Source organism: Tamandua tetradactyla, chromosome 9 (assembly GCF_023851605.1).
Source record: "Tamandua tetradactyla isolate mTamTet1 chromosome 9, mTamTet1.pri, whole genome shotgun sequence".
NCBI classification, from domain to species: Eukaryota; Metazoa; Chordata; class Mammalia; order Pilosa; family Myrmecophagidae; genus Tamandua; species Tamandua tetradactyla.
In genome coordinates this window covers 113,546,679-113,561,028 of record NC_135335.1, presented here as the reverse complement: position 1 = coordinate 113,561,028, position 14,350 = coordinate 113,546,679, and the positions used below count along the sequence as shown (strand labels likewise).

The 14,350-nt window shown below is 34.1% G+C and overlaps 1 protein-coding gene across 16 annotated transcripts in view; it reads left to right on the top strand.

Annotated features, from left to right (window-relative positions):
* SGTB (small glutamine rich tetratricopeptide repeat co-chaperone beta) overlaps window positions 1-14,350 on the top strand; it is a 78,386-nt gene that overhangs the window by 8,195 nt on the left and 55,841 nt on the right. For 13 of the 16 annotated variants that reach the window (XR_013158021.1, XM_077117339.1, XM_077117338.1 and 10 more), the window contains exons 3-5: window positions 231-334; window positions 4,790-4,859; window positions 10,841-10,940. Coding sequence is in view for 15 of the 16 variants with exons in the window: in XM_077117339.1 (XP_076973454.1) it covers window positions 231-334; window positions 4,790-4,859; window positions 10,841-10,940 (274 nt within the window). In the remaining variant the exon portion in view is untranslated. The remainder of the gene's footprint in view (window positions 1-230; window positions 335-4,789; window positions 4,860-10,840; window positions 10,941-14,350) is intronic. The other 3 variants (XM_077117343.1, XM_077117345.1, XM_077117346.1) reach the window with 3 other exon arrangements.

Sequence of the window (14,350 nt, the reverse complement as noted above, 5' to 3'; positions counted from 1 at the left end):
TAATTTGTATTTTGAGAAATTATATTCCAGATAATATTTCTCTTTAGTTGAGGAATAAGAAATCAAGTTGTCTTCCCTTCATAGTTGGTCTATAAACAGAAATATGTATGCAGCTGAACGTTTAGTTTTCCTTATGTTCTGTGATCCTAAATGCTGAATTACCACAGATTGCAATCCTAAGTTCCTTTTTAAGTTGCAATTTTTTTTTCACTATTAAAATTTATTTCAAGTTGCAATTCAGTGCTTGGAGACGGTTTTTAAGATCACCTCAGAAGATACACATCTAGCAGTGGCACAGCCTTTGACAGAAATATTCACAAATACCCTCTGTAAGGTAAGCTGTCACTGTTTTCTCAGTAATACCTGATTTGAATATGACTACAATTTTATGTTAGAGTGTTACCTAGCTGAGAGGTTAGGCATAAAGGGAATGAATTTCTTTCTGGGTGTTAGATACTTCATGTAGAAACCATTAGGAACCTAAAATAGGACTTTATAATTGTATTTTAGCTTTTCATATTAGTAGCTATTCTCATCCTCTCGCCTTCCTTTATGTAATTTGTCTTAGTAGATTTTTAAGACCTTTGCAATATATGAGTATTTTTAGACTTCTAACATCTGAATTGGCATTTCCCCAAAACATGAAACACAGATTAAAAACAAAAATTGTGACTTCAGAGACAGTGTACAGACATAGTTTCATCAGGAATTAGTGGATGAAATCTGCTCATTTCTGAAGCAGGTTTCATCAAATTTGGTGGTGAATAGGACCCTTTAAAACACGGAGAGAATTAGGGTCAATATGCAAAACCAAGGTTGGTTGATCCCTGCTCCCAAGTGCTGTTTATATGATCTATGAATTTGAGCCATTTTGGGAAACATAGACCATAAGGTTTTCTTTGAAAATTTTTAAGATTAGTGAGTTTAGGTTTACCAGGGTGACCGCCCTTGTTTTTTTTTTTCCCACTATATTTTAGTCCCTGTTAGATTCCTTTTATTATTCTTTCTTTTTTTTTTTTCTGGAAATCGAACCTGGGTCTCCAGCGTGGCAGGCAAGAACTCTGCCTGCTAAGCCACGGTGGCCCGCCCCTTTTTACTATTCTAGCTCTGTATTCAACTTTAGTATAGAATGAGGAATTCAGGAGTGAAGCTGCAATGTGTAGTGTATACTTCAGTCTCTGATAGACGTTGTTGACAGTACCTCATTTGACTAGATTCTCCAAGCTGTGTTTCTAGAACTAGTTAGAAGAGATTCTTAGAGTTGCAGTCAAGACATTAATTTGGTACCAGACTACTTCCTCTGTTTATGTGTAGAAAAATAATAATGCAGTTATGCATTAATTGATCAAACAGGTGAATTCTGATGGCATTATATAATATAGTGAGATGGAGGCATGGTTCTCTGTGTTCCTCATCAGAGAGTTCCCGTTTTCTTCCCTTTAGTTAAGGTGGTGTGGTTGTTTCATTCTCTGATCTTGTGACTTCTAAGGGAACCGTGTTTCCTTGGCTGGATATGGTTATGGCTGAAGCTTCCTTCTTCACTCTTAGGTGTTGGGAGGCCTGTGCTTGAGACTACCTTCGGATTTGCTCACTCTTTAGCTGTAGCTGCTGTTGACCTACTACAGAAGAGATCAGAATTTTCCTTACCTCCCATGAAGCTCAAAGTGACTTTTACACTTTATTTGAGTAAAACTTTTTTCCACCTGCATTGCTCTGATGGCATTTAGTAGTTAAGAATTGGTTGAAGTATTGTTTCTTAAAACTGGTTTGATAGTATATCTGCAGTACCATAATTTGTGGTCTCAGAATCTTTTAGTAGCCCTATTTTATAGCTTCATGTAGCTTCATGACACATGTGTGTATTAGAAGTATACGAAAGTCTGAAACTTGTCTGAAATAACATCAGGATTGTTATAATTAATAAAGTATTTTCTCACCAAATATGCTTGGTTGTTAAATAGGCCATTTTATTTTTTTAGGATACTTTTTTTTCTTTTTTCCCTCCAATTCAGTTTTTACACTACATGAATTCCCTTTATACATCCTTTTTATATAATGTTCTTCTCCGTATCATAGGCTGCTCAAATTTATTCACTGAATATGACAATTAGCTTTCAAAGTTGTAAAACAAACCACTTTCATTAACGTAATTGATACGGAATGGATTGTAGTCTAGTTTTTTTCTCATTATGCCATTTTTCTGACCCATAAAAATTTGATACATAAACTCTGCCTGGGCTTGTTGAAAGTTCGAAACAGAAAGACCCCTTAAAAGCAGTACTGAAGGGCAGTAATGTTTCTCTAAACTAAACTGACATACTAAGTAACTATAGTCAGTTTTAATTGATGGCCTCTTCTTATAGATGGTCCCGTTTTGCTTGTTTCTATGGTTTTTTTTTTTTTTTTTTTTACATGGGCAGGCACCAGGAATCGAACCTGGGTCTCCTGGCGTGGCAGGCGAGAACTCTGCCATTTAGCCATCGTTGCTCACCCATTTGTATAGTTTTTAAATTCCATTACTTTATGCTTAGAAAAAATGGTTAGAGAGAGATTTTCTAGAAATGAGGGCAAGATTCATATGCTTTATTAATGATTTTGAATTTGTAAATATTTTTGCGTATCAAAGAAAATAAATGTACAATGTTAGATCTATTAATTTTGAGACTTTAGTCTAGACAAAAGAAATGGTGGCTTTATTTTAAAATATAATACATAGATAATGACCATAAATTATACTTTTTGAAAACTGTGGACTTCATAATTTTTTATAACCTTCAGAGTCAGATTTAAAAGCAATGCAATTTAAAAATATCTTTCGAAAATGGAAAAATATGTTGGATTCCCAGAACCACCAAAGGTGTTTCTGAATTTTCAATTTAGTTTTTACAGACATCTTTGGTTTGAACCTTATTAATACTGAAGAGGTTTGAGGATGATAGTAGGTGCTAAAAACAGGAATTTTATGCTATTCTTTTTCTTAAGACAAAAATAATATATGTTCATTGTTTTATAAAATTTGGACAAGATATTAAAAAATCCTGAAAATTCCATTTCTGAATATTACTATAATCTTTGGTGTGTACTTTTCCAGTCTTTTTTTTTTTTTTTAACCTATTTGCCTGAGGTTTGTATGTTTGTGCACATATGGAAATAATAGGATTATGATATAAATGCATTTTTTTGTAACCTGTGATTTTCACTTCAGTTGTCTCTTAGGATATTAAATATTTTATATGAAAATTTTCAGGAATACGAACAATTTCTTGAATGTACTTCTGTACATTCTTTGTATCCTGTTGCAGATTTTTTTTTTCATGAACTGGTATTGCTGAGCGTAAGAGAAGCAAATGAAAAGTGATTCACAGTTGCCTCTTGTTCTCCAGAATATCCAACATATTCGATTTCTAATTCAAATATACGAGAGGACTATCCCCTATTTCTTGCTAACACTAGTATATAGGTGTTAACTTTCATGACATGGAAGTACAGACTATTTATTATAGTGTGGATAATTATGATTTTACTTGCATTTCTTTGGGATGACTCTTTATGTAGCTCACTGGAAGTACATTGATTTTTTTGAATAGTTTTTTATTAATAAAAAAATTACAAGAAATGCAAACATCCTTAATATATGCTCATTCTGCTCTACGTTTATAATGAGTAATTCACAATATCATCACATAGTTGCATATTCATCATCATGATCATTTCTTAGAACATTTGCATCAATTTAGAAAAAGAAATAAAAAGACAACAGAAAAATAAAGCAAAAACAGAAAAAGAAAAAAAGAATTTTGCATACCATGCCCCTTACCCCTCCGTTTCATTGATCACTAGCATTTCAAACTGAATTTATTTTAACATTTCTTCCCCCTATTATTTATTTTTATTCCGTATGTTCTACTCGTCTGTTGACAAGGTACATAAAAGAAGCATCAGACACAAGGTTTTCACAATCACACAGTCACATTGTGAAAGCTATATCATTATACAATCATCATCAAGAAACATGGCTACTGGAACACAGCTCTACATTTTCAGGCAGTTCGCTCCAGCCTCTCCATTACATCTTGGTTAACAAAGTGATATCTACTTAATGTGTAAGAATAACCTCCAGAATAACCTCTCGACTCTGTTTGGAATCTCTCAGCCATTGACACTTTGTCTCATTTCACTGTTCCCCTTTTTGGTCCAGAAGGTTTTCTCAATCCCTCGATGCTGGGTCTCAGCTCATTCTAGGGTTTTTCTCAATCCCTTGATGCTGAGTCTCAGCTCATTCTAGGTTTTCTGCCCCACGTTGCCAGGAAGGTCCACACCCCTAGGAGTCATGTCCCACGTAGAGAGGGGGAGAGTGATGAGTTTGCTTGTTGTATTGGCTGGAGACAGAGGCTACATCTGAGCAACAAAAGAGGTTCTCTTGGGGGTGACTCTTAGGCATGATTTTAAGTGAGTGTGATATGTCCTTTGTTGGGTTAAGTTTCATGTGGACAAACCCCAAGACTGGGGGCTCAGCCTATAGCCTCGGTTGTCTGCACTGCTTGTGAGAATATCAATAATTCAACTTGGGGAGGTTGAATTTTCCCCTGTCTCACCATTCCCCAAAGGGGACTTTGCAAATACTTTTCTACTCACTGGTCAAATCACTTTGGGCAAACCAATAAAATTTAATGTCCTACCCAAGGTTCCATGTACTTGCGTTGTTCAACCAGCTACCTACATAAGTTATATTAGGAGATGCACTAGTCAAAATATAAATTTTAGTACATTGATTTTTATTTAATTTCAGAATGATATTGTGTCCCTCTCAAACTCAGTGGCTGAAGATGTGGGAAAAGCTGACCAATTAAAAGATGAAGGTAACTATTTCATAGAAAAATTATTTTTTTTAATAAATGATTTCTGAAACTCTGGAGAAAGTAGCCCTGTCAATATGATTCTGGTTTACATGCTTAGACTGGATAGTTATAAGTCCATCTGGCACTTATGAAACAGAAATTAATATGATGGGTAAGAAGCCTGGAAATACAGAATGGCTTGTAGATGACATGGGTGTGGCTTGCTTCAAGTGAAGCAAATCTGTTGTGGGTAAAACTTGCAAAATAAATAACTTAAGAACTGATTGTTTTATTTGCTATGTTTACTCTCAGATCCCAATTTCTTTATACTTAATCCAAGAGAGGAAAATAATTTTTGATATTATTTTTAACTCTTGTATATTTAGTGCTTTTGAGTTCTGTCTTAGCTTTCTAAGGCTTAGGAAAAAAAAAATAGCAGAAACTGGGTATCTTAAAGTCACAGAAATGTAAAGTGTTGGGGCATCTGTGCTCCCTCCGAAGTCTGTAGGGAAGAATCTGTTCCATGCTCTCTTCTGCCTTCTCGTGGTGGCTGGCAATCCTGGTGTGCCTCGGCTTGTGGATAAATCAACCTCTGGCTCCCTTGTCACCTCCGTCTCTATAAGGACATAAGTCATACTGGATTAAGGATTCACCCTACTCCATTATGACTTGAAAAGAAATGTATTGTGGTAACACATATACAACATAACATTTCCCATTTTTAACCATTTTCAAGTACACAGTTCACGGGTGTCAGTTACATTCACAATGTACTGCCATCAGCAGCCATCCATAGGACCTCTTTTTTTTTAAATAGGACCTCATTTTAATTTACCTAATTCCATTTGCAGTGGTGCAGAGGGGTTAGTACTTCAACCTGTCTTTGTGGGGGCACAGTTCAATCTGTAAGAGGTCCTTTGAAATTGATGCATGAATATGGCCCTTGATTTAGGTGTTTATTAGCCAGCAGATTAGGTGGTTACTGCAATATTAAACTTTGTGGCAGCTGGTTGTTGAAGCGTTCTTGGCTTTAACAAATACGGTAGGACCTCATAAATGTAACACACACAAATTCTGGTTTATGCGATTGGCAATGAAAAAAGCAGAGACAGAGAATTAAGATTTTTAAACACTATTTCTCTGGTTAATTTTGTTTACTTATTGTTCCTAGAGAGCATATTTGCTTTATTTATAAAAAATGTCATAGGTATATTCAGATAAAAATATGTATTAAATAATTGGGTTCACTATTTAATATGCGCAATTTTCAATTTACCCGAAGGTCTTGGAACATAATGGTCACCTGAAACGAAGTCCTACTGTTGTTCATTGTTGAGGATCTGTACTTAATTTTCCTATCATGTCTATTATGTTAAACTATAGAGAAAAGACAGGTCAGGCCTACAAGATTTGTACTAAAAACCTGTAGGGAAGAGTCCTTGTCTTTAGCAGTGTATGAGAGTCAATAAATTCCTCATCCTATAGGCAGAGAGCTATTAAGGAATATGCTATGTACAAAAACTGTACATAGTGCCATTTTGGGCCTTTTCTTTAGTTTATGCCCTGGGGAAGGCAGATGAGTTAAAAAAATAATCTTAGTGTCTATAAAAGTAGATATGGAAAAGACTATGCTTCTTCTATTCCTTGGGCCTGGTCATCTCTCTGGGTCAATAAATATACAACTATAAAACCATTTTTAATGGCAGCATAGTATTCCATGGTACCGTTAGACCATGATTTACTTACATAGATAATTTTTTAATTTAAATAACACAGTCTTCAGTAATTTTGTGTTTATTTCTACTATTGTGTGACTCTCTTCAGGATTGCATTATAAAGTGCTGTCTTTTCAACAAATAGACTGGTGTTAGTTTTCAATATTTTGTTTCTTTTTAAATATATCAGCCTGATGCCTCAAAAACTTAGACTGTAGTATGACTTATATAATTACATTGCAAAATAAAGCAACAACTAGATCTCATTATCAGTGAGTTACTATATTTCCCAAAAAATTTGGATTAAAATTATCCAAATATAAGTACATTTTACATATGTCAGTTTCTAACTGAAACAATTTAATCTGATTTTTTTCCCCACCAAGATTGTTGTGAAATTTTCAGTGATGTAATGTATTTCTACTGACATTTTACTTCTACAGCTCTCTTAGTTTAGTTTTAGTAATAATGATGAATAAATGTTAAATTAAAAATTTATTTTTATTACTCATTTTTATTCCCTTGGTATGGCAGGACACTGGGACAGTGCATTCGCTGTAGAGTTTGTTTTGACATAATGAATGTTAGTAAAAAGAAAGAAAGTGAGCAGGATGAGACTTACTGTGGCAGCAGGGACATATTGAGTTGTAATACTGCTTTTGCCTTTAATCAAAAGGCAAGTAAGAGTCCTTTGTTGTCACTGACATGTTACATCTAAGACATGTTACACTTAAAGTTGAAATGATTGCCATTAATGCAGGGTGTATTTTAAAATTTATTTATTTATTTTTCTTCTAAGCCTTCGAATCCGTTGTGTGTGGTGGCTCTCCATATCCACATTTTACTTTTATCTAAGTCATTTCAAGTCTTGCAGCCAAAGTTTCAGAAGGTGAAAAGGGATGCAAACCGGGGTTGAAAAATAAAAGCCTGGCTGCATGTTCAGCACCTGTCTCTGCAAACAATAATTAATGAAACTTATTTGCCAATAATTTTCATGTTTTTAAGGCTTGAACTTTATATAAGTTGTAATTCAGTGGAAGGCTTTGTTATTAGGATTTTGGTAATTAAAATTAGATTCTTTGGCTGATATTAAAAAAAAGAGTGATTGCCATTTTTGCAGGTTTTGCTAGTTGTCTGAAAAGCAAATGATCATGACAGATAAGCATAGGGTTATCCCAGGCTGCACCTTGTGCTTATCTGACTCCTTAACCAGGGCTTCTGGACAGCTAATACCTTCCTGGAGGGTTGCTTTAAAATATTTTGTAATGCGTTGCTTCTGAAGTGCTGCAATAAGATCAGTACAAATCAAGAAGAATTTATTGCTGTCATTCCTTGACAGGTGACAGAAGTGTAAGTGTTTCTCATAGGGTTGTTGTGAAAATTAAAGGAGGAAACTTTATAGGAGAACACCATTAAATCTCACATACTGTACAAATGCTATGTTTGTCTTCACATGTTTTTCATTGTGTCCTGAATTTTTGTATATTGAATATTTTGTCATTTGAAGCTTTTTGTCAATAGCTTATATTATAATATGTATTTGTATAATCTTTATAATGTGTATCTATACATTACAGTATATATTCGTTTAATGTGGTTTATACTAAAGAATATGCAATAAGGTTTTAATAATAGTAGTAGTAATAATAAATGCTACCCCAAGATAAAAAGGCCCAGTAGTAACAACAGAATCCCAGTAGATCCAGAAAATTAAAACCTTTTATATGGAAGAAGCAAATCTATTTAACTAGTTGGGCTAATGTGGTTAACTTCCTGCTTAATCACATTACATTTTCAGCTTCCTTAAAGGCTAAATATAAATATATAAATATTTATTTTTAGAGAGAACCAAATTATTCTTATTTAACATTTCTTACCAGCTTTATTGAGATATAATTCACATACCATACAATTTATCCCTTTCAAGTGTGCAATTTATTATTTTTTAGTATGTTCACAATGTTGTGCAGCTGTCATCACAGTCAATTATGGAACATTATCATCACTCCAAAAAGAAATCCTGTATGCATTAGCAGTCTGTCTTTATATCCATTTCTGATTGCTAATTTACAGAAATTTCTGTATAGTTTTAGGTGATTCTGTCTACCTACTTTTTCTTTAATCCTCATGTTCCCGTTCCCTGCAGACTGACATCTACCCTGCTCCATTAAATAGCTAATGATCTATTAACAAACAAGGTTAATAGGTGAACTTTCAGTTTAGAGAAAGCTGAATGGAATCATAGAGGCCATTGTGATATAAATCCTTCCTCCTAATTCCAATTTATTCTGTAAATTTCTATTTTAAACATGGGTTTATATAAGAGGGCAGGACATTTTTTCCTGTTTAATGAAATACCAGAGAGAACCACAGGAAATCGTTTTTTTTTTGCTGACCAATTTTTAACCTAGCTTAATTATTGCCAGATAGAATTGCATACTAGCCATGGTATCTGAAATTCTCTCTTCATAAAAATTAATCTCCAAAAACCCTCCTTTTAAAAGAATCCAATTTTGGAAAGTATAACACACAAAAATAATATCACGGTTACAGGTGGTTCAGTGGTAGAATACTCAACTTTCTTGAGGAAGACTCAGGTTTGATTCCTGGACCATACACCCAAAAAAATAATAATAATGTCTGCCAATATCATTTTAACATAATCAGTTTGCTAGCTTACCTCCAGCAGAATTCTTAGGGTGTGGTTATTCAGTAGGTACATTTTTTTTTTCTATTAATTAAAAAAAAAAATTAACTAACACAACATTTAGAAATCATTCCATTCTACATATAGAATCCGTAATTCTTAATATCATCACATAGATATATGATCATCATTTCTTAGTACATTTGCATCGATTTAGAAAAAGAAATAGCAAGACAACAGAAAAAGAAATAAAATGATAATAGAGAGAAAAAATAAAAATAAAAAATAAAAATAAAAAATAAAAATATATATATAAAAAAACAAAAAAAAACAAAAATAAAACTATAGCTCAGATGCGGCTTCATTCAGTGTTTTAACATAATTGCATTACAATTAGGTAGTATTGTGCTGTCCATTTTTGAGTTTTTGTATCCAGTCCTGTTGCATAGTCTGTATCCCTTCATCTCCAATTACCCATTATCTTACCCTATTTCTAACTCCTGATGGTCTCTGTTACCAATGACATACTCCAAGTTTATTCTCGAATGTCGGTTCACATCAGTGGGACCATACAGTATTTGTCCTTTAGTTTTTGGCTAGTCTCACTCAGCATAATGTTCTCTAGGTCCATCCATGTTATTACATGCTTCATAAGTTTGTTCTGTCTTAAAGCTGCATAATATTCCATTGTGTGTATATACCACAGTTTGTTTAGCCACTCGTCTGTTGATGGACATTTTGGCTGTTTCCATCTCTTTGCAATTGTGAATAATGCTGCTATAAATATTGGTGTGCAAATGTCCGTTTGTGTCTTTGCCCTTAAGTCCTTTGAGTAGATACCTAGCAATGGTATTGCTGGGTCGTATGGCAATTCTATATTCAGCTTTTTGAGGAACCGCCAAACTGCCTTCCACAGTGGTTGCACCATTTGACATTCCCACCAACAGTGGATAAGTGTGCCTCTTTCTCCACATCCTCTTCAGCACTTGTCATTTTCTGTTTTGTTGATAATGGCCATTCTGTTGGGTGTGAGATGATATCTCATTGTGGTTTTGATTTGCATTTCTCTAATGGCCAGGGACATTGAGCATCTCTTCATGTGCCTTTTGGCCATTTGTATTTCCTCTTCTGAGAGGTGTGTGTTCAAGTCTTTTTCCCATTTTGTAATTGGGTTGGCTGTCTTTTTGCTGTTGAGTTAGGTACATGTTTTTGCAGGTAAGGAGTGAGAGGAGGATCCGGCCCAGAGTGAGATTGGTGATTGAGGAAGGGGTTGCATCTGAATAGGGTGGGGCAGCTGTGAAAGTGGAGAGAGAGGTGAAATAAGGAAGGTGAGAAGAGACTGGGTTTTACCTTTAGATTGTTATAACTGTTGTACTTACTCACTTGGTGAGCCTGGATCTTACAGCGTATACATGATTAATATTTTAAGACTGTTATTAAAATCATTTAAACACATTGAAGGCTAAGGAAGAGCAACTATATAGTACAGTATAAAATCTATCTCCAAAGTGTGACTGAAAAAATCATGTGGCTGCCCTTTGTAGTATTATAATTTCTGTCTTTAAAATTTATCTTTTGGACATCAAATATATTTTTCTGTATATTGCCCTTAACTATATATGTTGCTTACTTTGTTTCAGGCAATAATCACATGAAAGAAGAAAATTATAATGCTGCCGTGGAATGCTATACACAGGCAATAGAATTGGACCCAAGTAATGCAGTTTATTATTGCAACAGGTAAATTGGCACTGTTGTGGCAGTGTTACCGTTCTTAAACATTTTGATTAATAGCTCTGAAGAGGTATAAAGTTTATTCATTTTTTATTTAGAAAAATTTGAAAGTTCAGAAAACTGTGAAGGAGGAGAAAATAAACTTATCACTTAGAGGCAAACACTGTCAATCTATTTTTTTGTTTTTTTTAACGTAAGTATAATTTTTTTAGACTCAGCTTTACTTTCTAGGTATATAATAAACATTTTATTTAAATCCTTCATAAACATTTTTAAATGAATACCAATTAGTCTATTATTACCTCTTGTTCTTTTTTGTATTTCCGACGCCTATCATTGTGCCTGGCAGACAAGCACTCAGTATGAGTTATTTTCAAACAGTTGAATAGAATAATTTACTTAACTCTTATCCTGCTGATGATCATTGAGGTTGTTTCCATTTTATTTTCAATATTGGAAAGCTGAGGTGAACAAATATGTTTCTCAGATTTCGTCTGGACTTCAGATATTCTAGATTTTGGATATCGCCTTGAAAATGTACTCAGTAGCCTAAAGACATAAACATTGAAGAATTGTTGATGCAGGTTGCAAAATTGTTGCAACTTCTTTGAAGGTAGTTTGAAAATTAATTCCCTGCCAGTGTTCTTCCACATTCTTACCAGCACTAAGTATTCAAATTATTTGCTATTTAAAAAAATTTATTGTGAAATGTAACATATACACAAAAAAGTTTCTAAGTACATTTTAACAAGTAGTTTTAGAACAGATGTCAAGTATGCTGTGGGTTATATATAGTTTCACCATTGCAGGTTTTTCCTTCCAGCTGCTCTAAGACACTGGAGACTAAAAAGAAATATCAATAAATGATTCAGAAGTTATACTTATTTGTTAAATCCTATCTTCTAATTATTTGCTTTAAATTTAATATTGTTATTTTAATGTCAGTTGTTCTAATTTTATATTTCTTTAATTATTAGTACAGTTGGGTAGTTTTCAAATGTTGCCATTTGTATTTTTTTTTTTAACCTCTGTTATGATTTTTTCCTATGCCAGAATCTGGCCTGTTTGACTTCAGACTTATTTCTATTTCTTTCCTGCTCTGCTCTTGATAACAGGGCTGACCACTACAGGCTGGATTAACCAGGACTCTTTGTCATCTGGCTTTTAGCTGGGTTCAGTCATGGGAAGTACTGAAAGGAGATTGGAGTTTTAGTAAAAGAAAGGGAAAAGTTGTGGTAGTTCTTCCCCTGTTTTTAGCTCAGCGTATGCATCTGGTAGGAACTGTGTATCGTCCTTGTCTCCAGTCCACTGGAGAGACCTGCCACGGTCCAGGCTGTTGATTGGGTTTTGTACTCTGCCTGTTGTCCCTGTGTTTTAGAAGTGGTAATGGCTTCCTGTGTTTGCTAATCTCTGGATTGCTATACAAATTTCTGTTTGGCATCTCAGCTTTCTGTCATCTATATAATGTATTCCCTCCATTAAATTATGCAGTTTACAGTATTTTAACTGATACATGTCCTTTAACCATATTTTTGAGTATCCTTATATTTTTCAAAATAATGTATGTATGTGTTATATATTGGTGTTGTCCAATAGAACTTTCTGCAGTGAAGGAAATTTTCTGTATCTCTGCTGTTCAATACAGTAACCACTAGCTACAGTTGCTGTTGAGTAACTTGAGAAATGGCTAGTGCAATTGAGGAACTACATTTTTAATTTTTAAATTAATTTAAAATCAAGTATATCAATTAATTAATTTAAATTTCAATAACCATATGTGGCTTTTGATGACACAGGTCTGTATTAAAGACATAAACCCTTTGTCATAATTGCAGTTTATTGTTTGCCTTTTAATGTTTCTTTTTCAACATAATGTAAAATTTACTGCTTTAATAACCATGCTTAAGTTTGTAGTTTCTTGACATTGATAACATTCGCAGTGTTCTGTAATCAATCCCACTGTCTTTTTCCAGTGTATTTTCATCATCCCAAACAGAAATTCTGTACCCATTATGCAATATCACTATTCTCTACTCTCCCCAGCCTCTGATAAGTACTGTTCTACTTTCTGTCTTGTGAATTTGCTTACATTCTAGATATTTCATATAACTGAAATCATGCAATATTTGTTCTTTTGTAACTAGCTTATTTCACTCAACATGATGCTTTTAAGGTTGTTGCATATATCCTTCCTTTTAATGCTGAATAATATTTTCATTGTGTGTATTTACCACATTTTCTTTATCTATTCATCTTCTAATGGACATTTTGGTTACTTCCACCTTTTTGCTGTTGTGAATATTGCTGCTTTCAAATTGGCTTTCAAATATCTGTTTGAGTCCCTGCTTTCAGTTTTCTTGTGGGTGTATACCTAGGATTGGAGTTGCCAGGACATATGGTAATTCTATATGTAACTTTCTGAGAAACCACTGAACTGTTTTTCCACAGCAGCTGTACCATTTTACATCCCCACCAGCAATATGTGAGGATTTCAGTTTTTCCACATCCTTGCTAACACTTGTTATTTTCTGTGTGTGTGTGTGTGTGTTGTGTGTGATAATAGCCATTGTAGTGGGTATGAAGTGATAGCGCATTATGGTTTGCATTTCCCTAGTGACTAATGATGTTGAGCATCTTTTCATGTACTTATTGACCATTTGTATATCTTCATTGGAAAATGTCTATTCAAGTCCAGTTTTTAATTGATGTTTTAATTTGTAAACTGCCAGAATGCAGTATATCAGAAACAGAATGGCTTTTAAAAAGGGAATTTATTAACTTGCAAGTTTACAGTTCTAAGGCTTTGAAAATGTCCAAATTAAGGCAAGGCTATAAAAAATGTCCAAACTAAGGCATCTAAGGACAGATACCTTGGCCCAAGGAGGCTTATGATGTTTGGGGTTTCTGTCTCAGCTGGAAAGACACATGGCAATTTCTGCTAGCTTTCTCTCCTCATTTTGTAAGGCTTCCCCAGGGGTATTTTTCCTTCTGCATCTCCAAAGGTCTCTGGCTGGGTGGACTGTATTGTTTCTGAGATTTTTCCGAGATGTTTCCCCTTCTAAAGCTAAGTAAGCTAATCAGGACCCACCTGGATTGGGTAGAGTCACATCTTCATCTAATGAAAAGGTCACACCACAGTTGAGCACGTCACATCTCAATGGAGATAGTCTAATCAAAAGCTTCTTACAATATTGAATCAGGATTGAGAGAAATGGGTTCCCTCACATGGTTGGGTCAGGATTAAAACATAGCTTTTCTGAATACATAATAGATTCAAACTGGCACATTGGTTTGTTTTCTTTTTGTTGTTTATATATTCTTGATATTAAACCCTTATTCATATATATATATGATTTACAAGTATTTTTCCCATTCTATAGTTTTTTCACTTGCTTGATAATCTTCTTTGATGCACA